Below are 13246 nucleotides of genomic sequence, written 5' to 3' on the forward strand. Positions count from 1 at the left end.
TTAATGACCAAGTCTGAATGGGTGAATCATTCGTTGCCTGCCTAAGGCCTCTCAACGGATGTTAAGTCTGTTAACTTTCTGGACCGAATACCTACTATAATTATATTATATGTATTGCTGGGCTCTGTTGGTCAGAGTTTTAAGGTCACCATCTCCAGAACATGTGGACTCCAGAATCCCTTTGGATAGAAAAGTATCTTTTATGCTATGTTGTTGTTTTAAATAAAGAGTTAATGGTAACCTTTAAAAGAGCCCCCAAATGTTTATATTATATTCTTCTTAAAATATCCCCCACTTAAATAAATCCTGCTTTTCTTGGCATTGTACCTTCATATACTATGAAGGTACATATACTATGAAGGTACAAACAGTTAGATATTGCAAAAACTACTAAATAAAACAATTACCAAGTATACAACAGGTGTGGAAGTCTAGAGAGGTGGTTAAAGCAGGGGACCAGGAGTCAGGAGAAAGAGGGTTCCATTCTGTTGTACATTAAGGAGTCATGGTATGGCCTTGGGTAAATCATTAAGGGCTTGATTTTCTGATGTGCTAAGCATCTCACCTCCCACTGAAGTCAGTGGGAGCTGCATGTGTCCAGCACCTTTGAAAGTCAGAACATTAACCTCTCTCCATCTCATTCTTTCCATCTGTAAAATGGGTCAAAAATACACACCCAGTTTGAGATGCATAGATTAAAGCTGCACTCTATGTATAGTTCATTAGATGCTTCACAGGGTGAAGGCATTATGGATTAGATTCAAATGCAGAGCTTCAACCCAGTCCTTGCACCAACCTTTACATGTTGTGTACATACTTTTGTAATTATAGATTCATCTTTAGGACCTGTTTGACTCCTTTAAATATGGCAAATATAAATTCAGAAACAAGGATTTTACAGCAGCTCAGGTGTTACAAAAATCGTATTTAAAAATAAGGCCCATTAATCAATATCCCACTAGGTTAGGCCCCACTGAAGTCCTGTTCTGGACCTGATTTTGTGAAGTGTTTGACTTCAGTGGGAGTTAGTTAGTGATCTGATTTCTGCAGGATCAGGCCCACAGTATGCTAAAAGAAAGGCACTACCTTTCTGGATGATAGCAAGAAATGATGAAAACTAGTCTATCGAGTTAATCACTAGTGAGCAGTAAAAACAAAAAAAATTATCAAAGGACAAGTAGTTAGCAGGGCTGTAAGAATGTACAAGGTGTCAAAGTCCTGCTCAGCATGAATACAAAACTGGTGATAGTCACAAGTCAGCTGCAGGAAGCTCTTTAAAAGTTAGCAGTTAGGGGCTGATCTTGCAAACCTAACACCAAGCCTAGTGCATACTACCATGAATAGCCCGGTTACAGTCAATGAGGTTATTCAGTAGTAAAGCAGAAGTGGACTGATCCAAAATCCATTAAGTCTTTCCTTTAACTCCAGTGAACATCGGATTAGACCCTAAACTTGTAGCTGCTGCAGGATCAGGCCCTTAGCTTGCAAAGTTAGCAATGGGAGTTTAAGGGTTCTAAGGACCTGCCCTCTTCTCTTCTGGGATCCTTTGACTTGATTACTCACAAGTAGCCAAAAAAAAGGAGTTGGATGTTTAGGTCCCATCACTAGATAGGTCAGAAGCAATACTTATGTGGAAAAATAAATAATTAATAACACTTGGATTTCTATGGTAAGGTAGCATGGTGTTAGTTAGTTAGGTGAAAGTATGATATCACTTTAGTGTTTGCAGCACTAACGAATTAAAATACTTATCAAAAATAAATAAAAAACTTATCAAAATTTATTTTAAAATATCAATGTTTATCAACTTTTAATTACAATGATTATGTGGGTTTGAAAACATGTTAAACACAATCAAATATTGGAATTAAGCACTCAATGATCAGAACTAAAAATGTGTAAAGAGAATATAGGATGTTTCCATTTCATCTGTACATATAGCCAAGAGCAAGGTGTTAAGTACCAAAAAGTGAAGTTATATAAAAACGTATCTGCATTTTTCAATTAAGACTCATTTTTTCATGGTTTTCCCAGAGCCATGCTTGGTATGTATTTAACTTGTGATCTTGTGGATGTACCTGAAAGAGAAGGAAGGCATCAGAACTAATGTTTTTAATAAAAATGTCTTCTATAAAAATCTCTTGCAGTACTGAAACATCTGCCTGGAATATCTCCACCCCCAGCTCGGAGCCTACTTTATAGTTTAGGGGTATTTCAGCATGCTGATACATAAAAGATCTAAGCATGCATGTTCTTGAAATGCTGGAGTAAGTACTAATCATGCATGAAGCACCACTTGGATCAACTGAGACGGCAAGTCACACAATAACCTTGCTAAATGGAGTACAGCTGCTGTTTGCAACCATCTGTAAACAAGAGAAGAGCCTAGTGAGGATTTTGGGTTGCAGTAGAGGGAGGAGAGGCAAGTCAGAGCAGATGCTATGCTCTTGCAGACGAATAAAATAGGAGGTACCCTGACACATCACAAAGACCACTACCAATATCAAGATGGGGAAAAAAAAAAATCTCACAACCGATCCAAGAAACGTAAAAGGAAACTGAAGGGGGTGACTTGTGTCAGACTGACAACATCTTGTAATATCCTGGACAAACTTTATGGAATTAAGCTAAACTTTACTGAATAAGACTTAATACCTTTTGGACTCCATTAAAAATTAAAATGTATGTACCTTCTCTTGTAGGAGGAAAATGCTAATGTATTTCCTTCATCATCACCCAAAGGGCCGGATTTCCAATTAGGCACATAGCTAGGGGCACCGGTGTTCTAGGGGAGCCTAACCTCTCTAAAACTGTGTGCAACACAAAAGGTCAGCTGTAGGCAGGGGGGCCGCTGAAGATGCTGTGCCTACGGGTGCGTAAAGTATAAATCCAGCCCTGAATCCCCTGGGAGAAGTATGCATATACTAATTCAAACTTGATTTTCCGTGGATGAAACAGACAAAGTGTTTCTAGATAAATATCCTGTTTATAAACTGGCTCACAGCCTTCTTCCTGATCCAGCAAAAAGACAGGACTTCTAGTCCGTGAAGGGCCCCAATCCTCAGAGGATTGGAAGGACTTGGCCTACTGAGGCCCTACATGACCGTCTGCTCTTTGAGCTGAAGCTGCGATGATGGGGTTTGGAAGGTCTGCTCCAGCCAGAGCCCATGTTAGTGTTGGCATGGTCTATGGTAAGCCTATTAGCGTGCATGTAGGTTCTTGTATTGTTTTTAATGTTTTCTCTATAGTGCTTTTAGTTTAAGAAAAAAATAAGCTTGCATAGAACTGTGTGGTAACTTATAACTACTGACAAACAGAAAAGGAGTACTTGTGGCACCTTAGAGACTAACCAATTTATTTATATTGACAAACACTCTTATCAATCTGCTTGGTCAGATACTCCCTGAAGAAGGAAGCAGGTGTGCCTGAGCAGCCTGCCTCTGCTGGCAATAACACAGTAAAAGGCAAGGAACTGTGCAGCCTGGAAATAATCTGGTCAAAAGAGAGAGAAAGACGCAGGTCTCCATCTATGACAGGTAATGGCTGGGAAGCGGGAAGCCTGAGTAGTACATGCCCTTGCTGGACCACTGAGACAACTGGGTGCCCTGAACTGAGACAACTATCATTAGCCTTTAGGTGCCTCCTTGCACACCCAGGCACAATTGTAGGACTAGCTCTTGGGGCTATTCACATCAATATGGACTTGCAGGATCAGGCCCATAAACAATTCAGTCTATGAACACTTCTTAATTAAAGTTGACAGATGATTTCTACTCTATTTTATTTTTAATCCACATGATTATATAAGGCTTGATCCAAGGTCTAACTAAGTCAATGGAACCCAGTGCGTTCAATGAGCATTGGATCTGGCCCTTAGAGAATGACAACGTCACTTACCTCCTTCCATTCATTGACACAGAAGATTCTGTATGAATCATTGCCATACTTTCCAATCCCATGCAGCTCAATAGGATACCTCCATTGCTTTGTCAGATACTCATCTAGAGAATATAACCCCATACTTCACCAGGTTAACATGTAGAGAAATGTGCCTCAGAAAATATTACAAGAAAACATTGGTAACTCACTGTAAAACTGGAAAAATCCCATTTTTAAATTAAAACATCCAAATCCCCAGTTTAGACTCTTTTAAACTCTATAATTTTAACTAAATGTATTACATTAGTAACAGGTGAAAAAGGAATGATTTCTAAGCAACCCTCACTGTGGAAGACAGCTTTAAATGACTACATAGCAAAATCTACACAGTAATGTCTGTATTTTAAACATTAAAATACAGAAAATACTGTAGTATCTCATTGCAAAACATATCAACCTTGCTGATACTAATGAAGTTTTTAATTCTGATAGTCATCTCAAACCAAGGGCCTGCTCCTCCATTACACATGTTGTTGTATCTTTGGAACACTGAAGGAAAATCACAGAGCTGGGGTTTATAATGCCACTTTCTTACTGACATCAGTTTAGACTGCTCTACGCAGACATGTTCAAAAGAAACTACCTGAAAATTTGATAATGGTCTTCGCTCTGAGTTCGTAGAGGCCAAGAGGTTTAAGCAACTCTGACATTTCTTTCCAGTCTGCAGTTCTTGCTACCTCAGGGGAAGGATATTTCTCCAGAAACTCCCAGAGCACAGGTATTGCCATCTTACCTAGGCAGAGGTAATATGTTGTGAAGAGAAAGGCTACATAGTAACTTCCTCTCTGTGACTATCCGAAGTATGCATTCTGAATGTTGTTGATGAGGAAGATGCAAATTATTTAAAGTTGTTTATACTAATATACCTTAAGATAGTATTATTTAATCCTTTCAATATTGTAATGAAAAACTTAGTAGCTAAGGCCCTGATCTTTCAACAATCCCTAACAACCACATCAGACCCAAACTCAGCATTTACATAAGCCGATGCAACTCAGACTGTGAAACTGGTATATAGAGGTTAAGCTTCAGATCATATCATATACCTATTTACCTGAGGTCTTATTGAGAAATATGGTTGCAATGAGGAGCTTCCATGGATCATGAAAGAGCGTTTCCTGGACCAAATTAAATGGAGACCGAGGAGGAGTCCATTTCCTGAAGGCCTTCCTTCTTGGTGGGCTTGGAGCTACACACAAAGAAAATATGGGAAACTTTACTGAGCAGTAAAAGGTTGATTTCTCCCCTCCCCCATTCTTTTAAGAGACATTGGAGCAGACTCACCCCCCCACGCTCCCACTAACGCACGGAGAGAGGGTAGAGAGTTTATTACTCCTGTGTTATGACACTGCAGGCTAGCCTAGCCCTGTGGGTTGCCCTAATTTGCACCTATATTTCTATGGGTGCAGAATTGCCAGGGCAAAGGTCTGCTCAAACCATACTCACCCTCATTCCGTCCCCAGAATGTCTCCTGCACCCAGGGTCACTCTGGAGGTAGTACAGAACTAGCTTGGCATCTGGATGTAGAGATCATCTACATCCAGAGGTTCCCTGTAACTGGGGCTGTTCTCTGGGGAGAAGGGGCCTTACAGCTACCATAAATTCCCTTAGCATCAACTAAGTACAGAGCAGGTAGCAGATGTGTGGGCTTCACTTCTGATACAGAGTAACAGCCTTAATGGGTAAAAAGGTAGCTCAGTCTCAGAGCCCATTCAATCTGCAACTTCTCTGCTGAGACAGTCACCAAGAATGCCAGTTAATGCAAAATGTGATGGTGGTTTGTGCAATATGGACACCTGTCTGCTAGGTTTAAAATGAGACAACAAAAATCCTCTCACGTAGGCCACAATGGTGGTACCTCTCAGATTAGTAATGACCAGGTCTGGATCTGAGCTACTGATATAAAAGTGAAATGCTCCATACCCCCATTACTAATCTCTTAAACCTTCCAATCCCCCCAAAACACAGCTTTCTTTCCCACAGAGAATACTATACCTTCTTTACTGTATTTACTAGAAAAATATGGACTGGTTTTCCTTCTCTCTACTTGTGTTCTTGGGATATAATCTTCTAAAAAGAAAAAAATACCTGGAATTATCGCTATTAAAATTCAAAGGAAATGAATGTGAAATGGAAAACAGATTTTTTTTTAAACTTTTCATGAATCAATTTCCTCTTTATCTTGGGGTGGGAACAAGAACTTTTATTGGCACTACTGTATGTAAATGAGAATTAGTTCCACTCTGATATCTATCAATATTTCAGAATCTGTTAAAAAAAAAATCTTCAAATGACAAACCCTTAACAAAAGTAGTCATATCTCAGTGAGTCAATAGATGCTGCACAGGTATAACTGAGGGCAGAATCAATGAACTATTATACTAACCTCAGAATTAAATTAAACAAGGTTAGTTGTATTTCTTGAATCAAAACCTGGCCACTTTTGCAGTAATTTAAGAAGTTAATTGACATTTGGAGAGTAGTGATCATTGTTACATTAAATCAGAGAAAGTGATGGTGTAATTTCTAAATGTGAATAAATCTACTTCCTTGGCTTGAACTGGTTGGTTCACAGCATTTAGCTACTATAATATCTGATGCTCTGTATGGTAAATATGATAAACAGATTAGACAGACTCCAGGCAAGCAGATTTAGAAAGTTCTAACCATACCCAGTCACGGAGTAGGCAGGCCTGAAACAAACACTCCTTTTTTGTAATTGGTTTGGAAGTATCCCTGATGGAATTTTAGAACAGTGCTCTGCTCTGAAATGTATATACCTTGCAGCATTTTCACTGATGTAAAGCTTTTCTTGTCACAAGGCTGTGAAATGCTAATGTCTGTTTCAGTGCCAGGTTTGATATCCTGGTTACCCGAATTTACCCAATCCTTCTTATTCGCAAATGCACTCAATCCTTGTCTTTCTGCAATATTCTTGTCAGATTTCATAGCAGCTACATCATCAGAACTCTTCTCTGCACATCCTAACTCTCCCATGGTTCTTGACTCCGTTTCTGAGAGAGCAGTTACTGGTCCAAGATGCATCTCTGATTGTGATTCTGAAGTCATTATTTCATCCTTTGAGAGTGTGTTTGCTTTTCCAGTATCTGTGGGGTTTAAGTTTTGATTGTCTATTCTGCCTCTATCAGAAACACAAACATCTTTCTTTCGCCGGAATTTTTTGATTTGGCTGCCCTCAGCCTCTTGTTTATTACATGATGCTTTTCTCTGCCTTTTATTTTGGCTGTGATCTGAATTCCTCTTTTCTGAGCCCTTTCTAGCTTTCTTAATTTGAGCCCTTCTTCCAACTGCTCCTTTTTCTTTGACCTTTATGCAACAGTCCTTTGGCTTAATGTCTTTAATGACCAAGTCCTCCCTGGCCTGCAGATGGATGGAAATGTTTTCCAGCTGTTCATTACTGGTCTGCAGCTCCACAACTTTAAGTTCTTCTTTACTACTTTGCACGCTACGATCTTGTGCTTTACTGTTACATTCTTTATTCTGTAATCTTAGTCCCACAGCTTCTGCACCGAATCCTTTGGCTCTTGATCGAGTTTTGCTCTGAACAGGAGCAGTAAAGTCAAAATCTTCTGGTTTAAGAACAGTTTCTCCATTTTTACTAAAATATGCCACAAGTGCACATTTGGATCTTAACTTTGCTCCTTGAGGACTATGAAATGAAAGAAAGTTAAATGATCAATGGTTATAGTTTCCAATCCTTGCTCTTAAAACAAACAAAACTGCACCTTACATTTCTGGAAAAAAAAAAAAAAGCCAAAAATGTTACCTGCATTTTCCAAAAAATAATCTCTCAATATTTTTTTTAAACGCTGAATATCTTTTAGACAAGCCTTCTATCAAAAATATTCATACAAAGAATAATTTACAAGTAATAATACTTTATACTTTCATTTAAGTATATTAAAGTATTTTACAGCCTCATGCTACCGTTATGAACATGTAAATATTTTTATTTACAGATTTCCATAATATTAGTATGAAGTACCAAGAAGTTAAATGACTTGCCCTAAGTCAGATTCAAAGGCTCCTGAAATCAACAGGAGTCTATTGACTTCAGTGGGTTTTGGATCAGTCCCAGAATAAATCTGGGCGAGGACTGGAACAGAACAAGGACACTTGACTCCTAGGCTCTGCAACACTTACTCTTCACTAAGCAACCAGCAGAATAAGTCTATGTGACATACACTGTTTTTACTTATTATACAGCTTTAATTTCAAGATTTGCATCAAATATTACCTGATGAAATAAACATCATATTTCCCTGCAGTTTTGCCTGACTGTCGTTGCTTTGTGATCTTCTCCCATCCATCTGGAATGTTTTTGAGACATCTAGAAGCCACTTCTGACACAGCAGCTGCATCTTCTTTGCACTGGAGTGTGTTTTCTGCTATGGTCTCAGTACCTTCAATCTGTAGACCAAAATATTCTCTTGTCTCTGTCACTAATTCTTTCCCCTCTTTTTTTGTTTTCTTTCCAATTTGCATGTTACTTTTGTCACTGAAAGCAAATGTAAAACAAAATGATAGAAATAGATCTGTCTGGAACTATTCATAACTACAATATTTCAAGAGCTGCAGAGATTTGGAAAAAAAATTAACTGAAAATAATGAAGGTATTAGCTGGCCTGTTGGAAATATTTGTGCACTGTTCTGTGTGAGACTTTGCCTCTTCTTCACTGGGACACTAGATGCTGGGAGAGCTATGGAAACAGCATGATCAGCCTCTCTCCCATGTGGAACACAAATATTTGCAATCTATACTATGTTTTACATATTGGACTTCAAGTTAACATGAGGAATGCTTTGTCCTGTATTTCAGCAATAACCATACTGAAGATCATAGTCTGGAATACATATGTGTGACTTTGTATTGTATATAATCATGTGCCATAAACGAACCACAGTAGAATGTTAGCCTTTAAAAATAAGCTTCCAAGTGCATTTTTCATGTTCTTTATTTCTTTGAAACATAAATGGCCACCTTAATTAGAGCCCACATAGATAAGTAACATACCGTAACATATACATTACTAGGGCTGCCACCTGGCAGGTTTTGAACTGCCCTAGCTGATTTTTGTACTGTAGTGCCTTGTCAGTTTAACGTACAGGGCAGGGAGGAAAGGACATGTTAGAGTGCTCTACAATTCACCACCCCAGTTGTCTGGACTGTGGCACCATATTAGGATAAGGTAAGAAAAATGATAAAACAACACAAAAATACACGTTTGTGTAAATTGTTATCTAAAACATATTAGTAATGATTAGCTAGAGTCTGGAGTAGGACCCTTTTTGCTGAGGGGAGCAGGGACGGCGAATGACCAGTTTTTTATATCTAAGAATTGAAAACCCTACACGTTACTATCTAACTATATTAAATGTGTGTTCTTCTCACATGGACTGAGGGGGAAGGAGTGCCTCACATTGCTTAACACCAACTCCTCAACCCCCTTAACTGGGGAGTGCGCCAGTGGAGCCTTGTGCAAGAAGGACGGTGATGGAGCTTTGAAAAGACTGAGGCGGTTCACCCACCCCAGAAGGGGAGTAATGAAGCTGCTTTTGTGAATCTGTATCTTGGTTTAATCATAAAGTTGTTTATATGTCTGGGGCCACTTAAGTGTTATGATTGCTAAATCGGTGCAACATAGCAGAAAACGACTCCACAGCAGTAGGTCTTAGAACCTTATACCTGTCCCAACCCTAGCCCAGGGCCCTCAGCCAGCTGAAACCCAGCCCAACAGTCATCAGTGGCAGCAGGGATATAACTCAGATCCTCTTGTTCCAGGCCCCGCCATTCAAGCTAAATGAGACTCTCCCAGAGTGCAGCACCATAGAGCATATGACACATAGCTGAGCAGTTCCAGTTCAGTGGCGCTCTCTAGTTGAGACTTTGTGGCCAGCACACAGAGCCAAGCTGGCAGGGCACTAAACAGGGCCCACAGCGACCGACATACCCACGTAGTACTGGCTTTCACATACCGCACCATGCCCTGCGACGTCACCAGCATGTGACATCATCACGCCCTATGACGTCACCGCACCACGCTCTGTGACATAACCTCCCTGTGGCGTCACCGCACCATGCTGCAGAAGCCCACGTTGTGAAGAAGGACCACTCTGAGGGAACAGACCGCGGCCTAGCCCTTCTGAAAGGCCTCTGGACCTCCTGTTGCTATAGTAACTTTACCTGCCCTCTTGCCCGCGTACTTCCGGAGCCGCCATAGCTGAAGCACCTCCCATGTCACGTGCAGGTATGTCATTCCTGCCCGCACTGCGCAAATGCATAGCTAGCGCACGCCCCCGCAGAGCTTCTCGCCAATAGACGATCCCGCCAAGGGCGCGCAGAAGTTCTCCCGCGAGAACAGTCCCGACACAGACCCATTCCGTCTCTTGCGCATGCGTATTCCAGGCACAGTCCCGCAGAGAGCTCCACGCTTGCGCAGTACTTCCCCCCTCGCGCAAGCGCAGTGCCTACGGGACGCAGCGTTCTTGGCGCATGCGCAATTCTGGTTCAACGTTTGCGTCTCTACCTCCTCGCGTCGTGCCGGTTGATTCCAAGCAAAGGGCTTTGGGGTTAGTGCGCATGCGCGTTGCCTGGGGAAGGTTGGGGGAGCTTTAATCTTGTGTAAATAAACAAACAGCAGCCAGGGAAGGGGGAGAGGCAGGGCACCGCCAGCGGTGCCGCGACACAGCAGAGGGGGCTGAGAGAGGGCGGCAGGCAGGCAGGAACACGGGCACACACAGGCGGGGCGGGGCACGGCACGGCACGCTGAGGGGATGAAGCGGTAGTTAGGGGTAGACGGGACAGGGCCGGCGGCGAGGGACGGGGTGCTGGGGAGAGAGGGCAGGGCGGGCGGCGAGGGACGGGGTGCTGGGGAGAGAGGGCAGGGACGGGGTGCTGGGGAGAGAGGGCAGGGCGGGCGGTGAGGCTGGGGAGAGAGGGCAGGGCGGGCGGCGAGGGACGGGGTGCTGGGGAGAGAGGGCAGGGCGGGCGGTGAGGCTGGGGAGAGAGGGCAGGGACGGGGTGCTGGGGAGAGAGGGCAGGGCGGGCGGTGAGGCTGGGGAGAGAGGGCAGGGACGGGGTGCTGGGGAGAGAGGGCAGGGCCGGCGGCGAGGGACGGGGTGTTAGTAGGAGAGGGAGGAATGAGGGCTGCACTGACCTGGAGGGATAAGGCCGAACAATGGTAAGAGGCTGAGTATGGTTTATGTTTAGTATTTTCACAGCATCCCAAAGCACATTGGGCACTTTATGGGGCAAATGGAAAGATGTGGCCCCTGCCCTGGGGAGCTCATGGCCTAATAAGGAATGTGAGGGGGGATGGCAGGGACCTATTTTTTGATTTGCCCCAGCGGAGGGTTTAGGGTGAGGGTCACTGCAGGATGGGTATGCTGATAATCTGATCAGGCATATTACATCTTTGTCAGTCCGTTTTTATTTAATAGTAAATTTCTTATCAATTTAAAACCTCACAATCTCTATGAACCAGTAAGGTCTCATGGGTTCTTATTGGGGCCAGGAGAGCAGCAGCCTGTGGTTTATAACCGTGGTTACTAATGTCAATGGGAGACATGGAAGAAACATCAAATATGAGTCCAATGGGGATGGTTTAGTAAATTAAGCATTAAGTATGGAATATACAGAGTTCCCAGAATTCCGAGTTGTGGGTTCCTGAGGGGTAGGGATGTGAAGGGTGGGAGGATGCAATTTTACCCCTTCATTTAAAGAAAGATAAATTGAATTCCAGGTAGTTTACTCTGTGGGTGGTTTTCCAAACTGTGGTTCTTTTTGCTCTGCGTGCACGTTAAAGATCACTCCACACTTTTTTTCTAAGAGTGCTTTCAGTGTGCTTGCCCAGACTTCTCCATAGGGAGGGTAAAGGGTGGCTTTGCTAAACCAATAAGTGGTTAATTTCTCCAGTGCAGTATATACAAGTGGTAGGAAGTGCTTTGGAAGAAAATGCCCTCCCACCTCCAACCAATACTATTTTATTGTATATTGGCAACTTTTTGAAGTTCTGTGTCATTGTGTTGTACTAAACTGTGCTATGGTAGGATTGTCCTCCTGGAAACCAACTGTATATCTCAGGAAAACTTTACTGAGGAATAAATACAGATCATTTATTCCACCTCTCCAGCCCCTATCCCTCCCAACACCAAGTGACAGCAAGGTTAAATATGGGGCCACCTTTCTATTTTGATTGTTTCTTCATCACTGAACAAGAATCTGTTTTTATTTCCATATAACCAACAAAATGCGTACTGTAGCTTGTATATAGTTGGTTCTCATAAACTATAGGTAATATGATGTCAATAGTAAAGTCTGAATAACACAAGGTCTTCCCTATTTTAATGGCCCAGATCTTGCAACTGCATATGCATGATCACAAGTGTCTGTCTACGAGGGTGCAGTTGCAGGTTAGTGACCTGGTCCTACAGTTGGATCTGTGTAAGCATACTTCTGTGCCTGGACAAAGCCAATTGCAGGATGGTGGTCTGGTTTGGAGAACTCCTTATTGCATGTGGGGAAAGCATCATAAAGCTGTTCGACTTCTAGAATTTTCCCCTAAGTTAGATATGTTCTGAGGTGTGTAATAAATTCTATTAAATTAAATCTTTACTCCTTTTTTAATGGCATTTAAACAAGGTTGGAAATAGAAAGTGTGTTTTCTGGGTATTTCTTGTAATATTTAGTGTTCTGTCCTTAATTTTCCCTTTTTGTCTCACTGTCCAGTATATATGATCTTGCCTTTAAACCTGATGGAACTCAGCTGATAATTGCAGCAGGAAACAGATTGCTGGTAGGAGATTGTTTACTCCTCTCCACACCATACCACCTGAATCTAACAATAATAATACAGTAACTCCCCACTTAACGTCCTCTTGCTTAACGTTGTTTCGATCTTACGTCCCTGCTCAGTTACAGGACATGCTTCATTTAAAGTTGTCCAATGCTTCGCTATAACGTCATTTGACTGTCTGCTTTCTCCACAGCTGTAGCCTCCCATCAGCTCCCCTACGTGCCCCCCAGCACCTCCGGCCCGCTGGCAGACCCCGTGGATCAGCACCTTCCCCCTCCCTCCCCTGCCTCCTGCCCATGGCAGTCAGCTGGCCTGTAGACTTCAGGAGGCAGGGGAGGGAGGGGGAGCCTGCGTGCCAGAGGCAGGGGGGAGGAGCGAGGACCTGGTGTGCGGAGTAAAGGGGGAGGAGGGAGGGAGGGAAGAAGTGGGTTAAGGGTGGGGGCTTGGGGGAAAGGGTGGAGTGGGTGGGCCGAGGGTTGAGCCCCCCGCCC

General features: G+C 42.6%; 2 protein-coding genes across 10 annotated transcripts in view; one reads left to right on the plus strand and one right to left on the minus strand.

Moving 5' to 3' along the window:
* Window positions 1-1833: 1833 nt before the first annotated feature.
* Window positions 1834-10382, minus strand: MBD4 (methyl-CpG binding domain 4, DNA glycosylase). Of its 6 annotated transcripts, none has more exons than XM_084634588.1 (8): window positions 10145-10382; window positions 8198-8458; window positions 6720-7609; window positions 5935-6006; window positions 4994-5128; window positions 4523-4672; window positions 3898-4001; window positions 1834-2078 (listed from the first exon to the last, which is right to left on the minus strand). In XM_084634588.1, exons 1-8 carry the CDS (start codon window positions 10240-10242, stop codon window positions 2001-2003), a joined length of 1788 nt encoding a protein of 595 aa, XP_084490714.1. In that variant the 5' UTR covers window positions 10243-10382; the 3' UTR covers window positions 1834-2000. The 6 variants fall into 6 exon arrangements, with proteins under 6 accessions (XP_084490714.1, XP_084490713.1, XP_084490718.1 ...); XM_084634587.1 differs by having other exon boundaries at window positions 5935-6009; window positions 10145-10356; XM_084634592.1 differs by lacking the exon at window positions 10145-10382 and adding an exon at window positions 9937-10137 and having other exon boundaries at window positions 5935-6009; window positions 8198-8370.
* A 43-nt stretch (window positions 10383-10425) lies between these two features.
* The window catches only part of IFT122 (intraflagellar transport 122), a 49174-nt gene continuing 46353 nt past the window's right edge, over window positions 10426-13246 (plus strand). For 2 of the 4 annotated variants that reach the window (XM_084634584.1, XM_084634586.1), the window contains exons 1-2: window positions 11068-11141; window positions 12689-12755. In XM_084634584.1, coding sequence (XP_084490710.1) covers window positions 11101-11141; window positions 12689-12755 — 108 coding nt within the window. In that variant the 5' untranslated portion in view covers window positions 11068-11100. Of the gene's footprint in view, window positions 10531-11067; window positions 11142-12688; window positions 12756-13246 lie in introns of those variants that run through there. The other 2 variants (XM_084634583.1, XM_084634585.1) reach the window with 2 other exon arrangements.

Source organism: Lepidochelys olivacea, assembly GCF_965140295.1.
Source record: "Lepidochelys olivacea isolate rLepOli2 genome assembly, chromosome: 7".
Classification (NCBI taxonomy): Eukaryota; Metazoa; Chordata; order Testudines; family Cheloniidae; genus Lepidochelys; species Lepidochelys olivacea.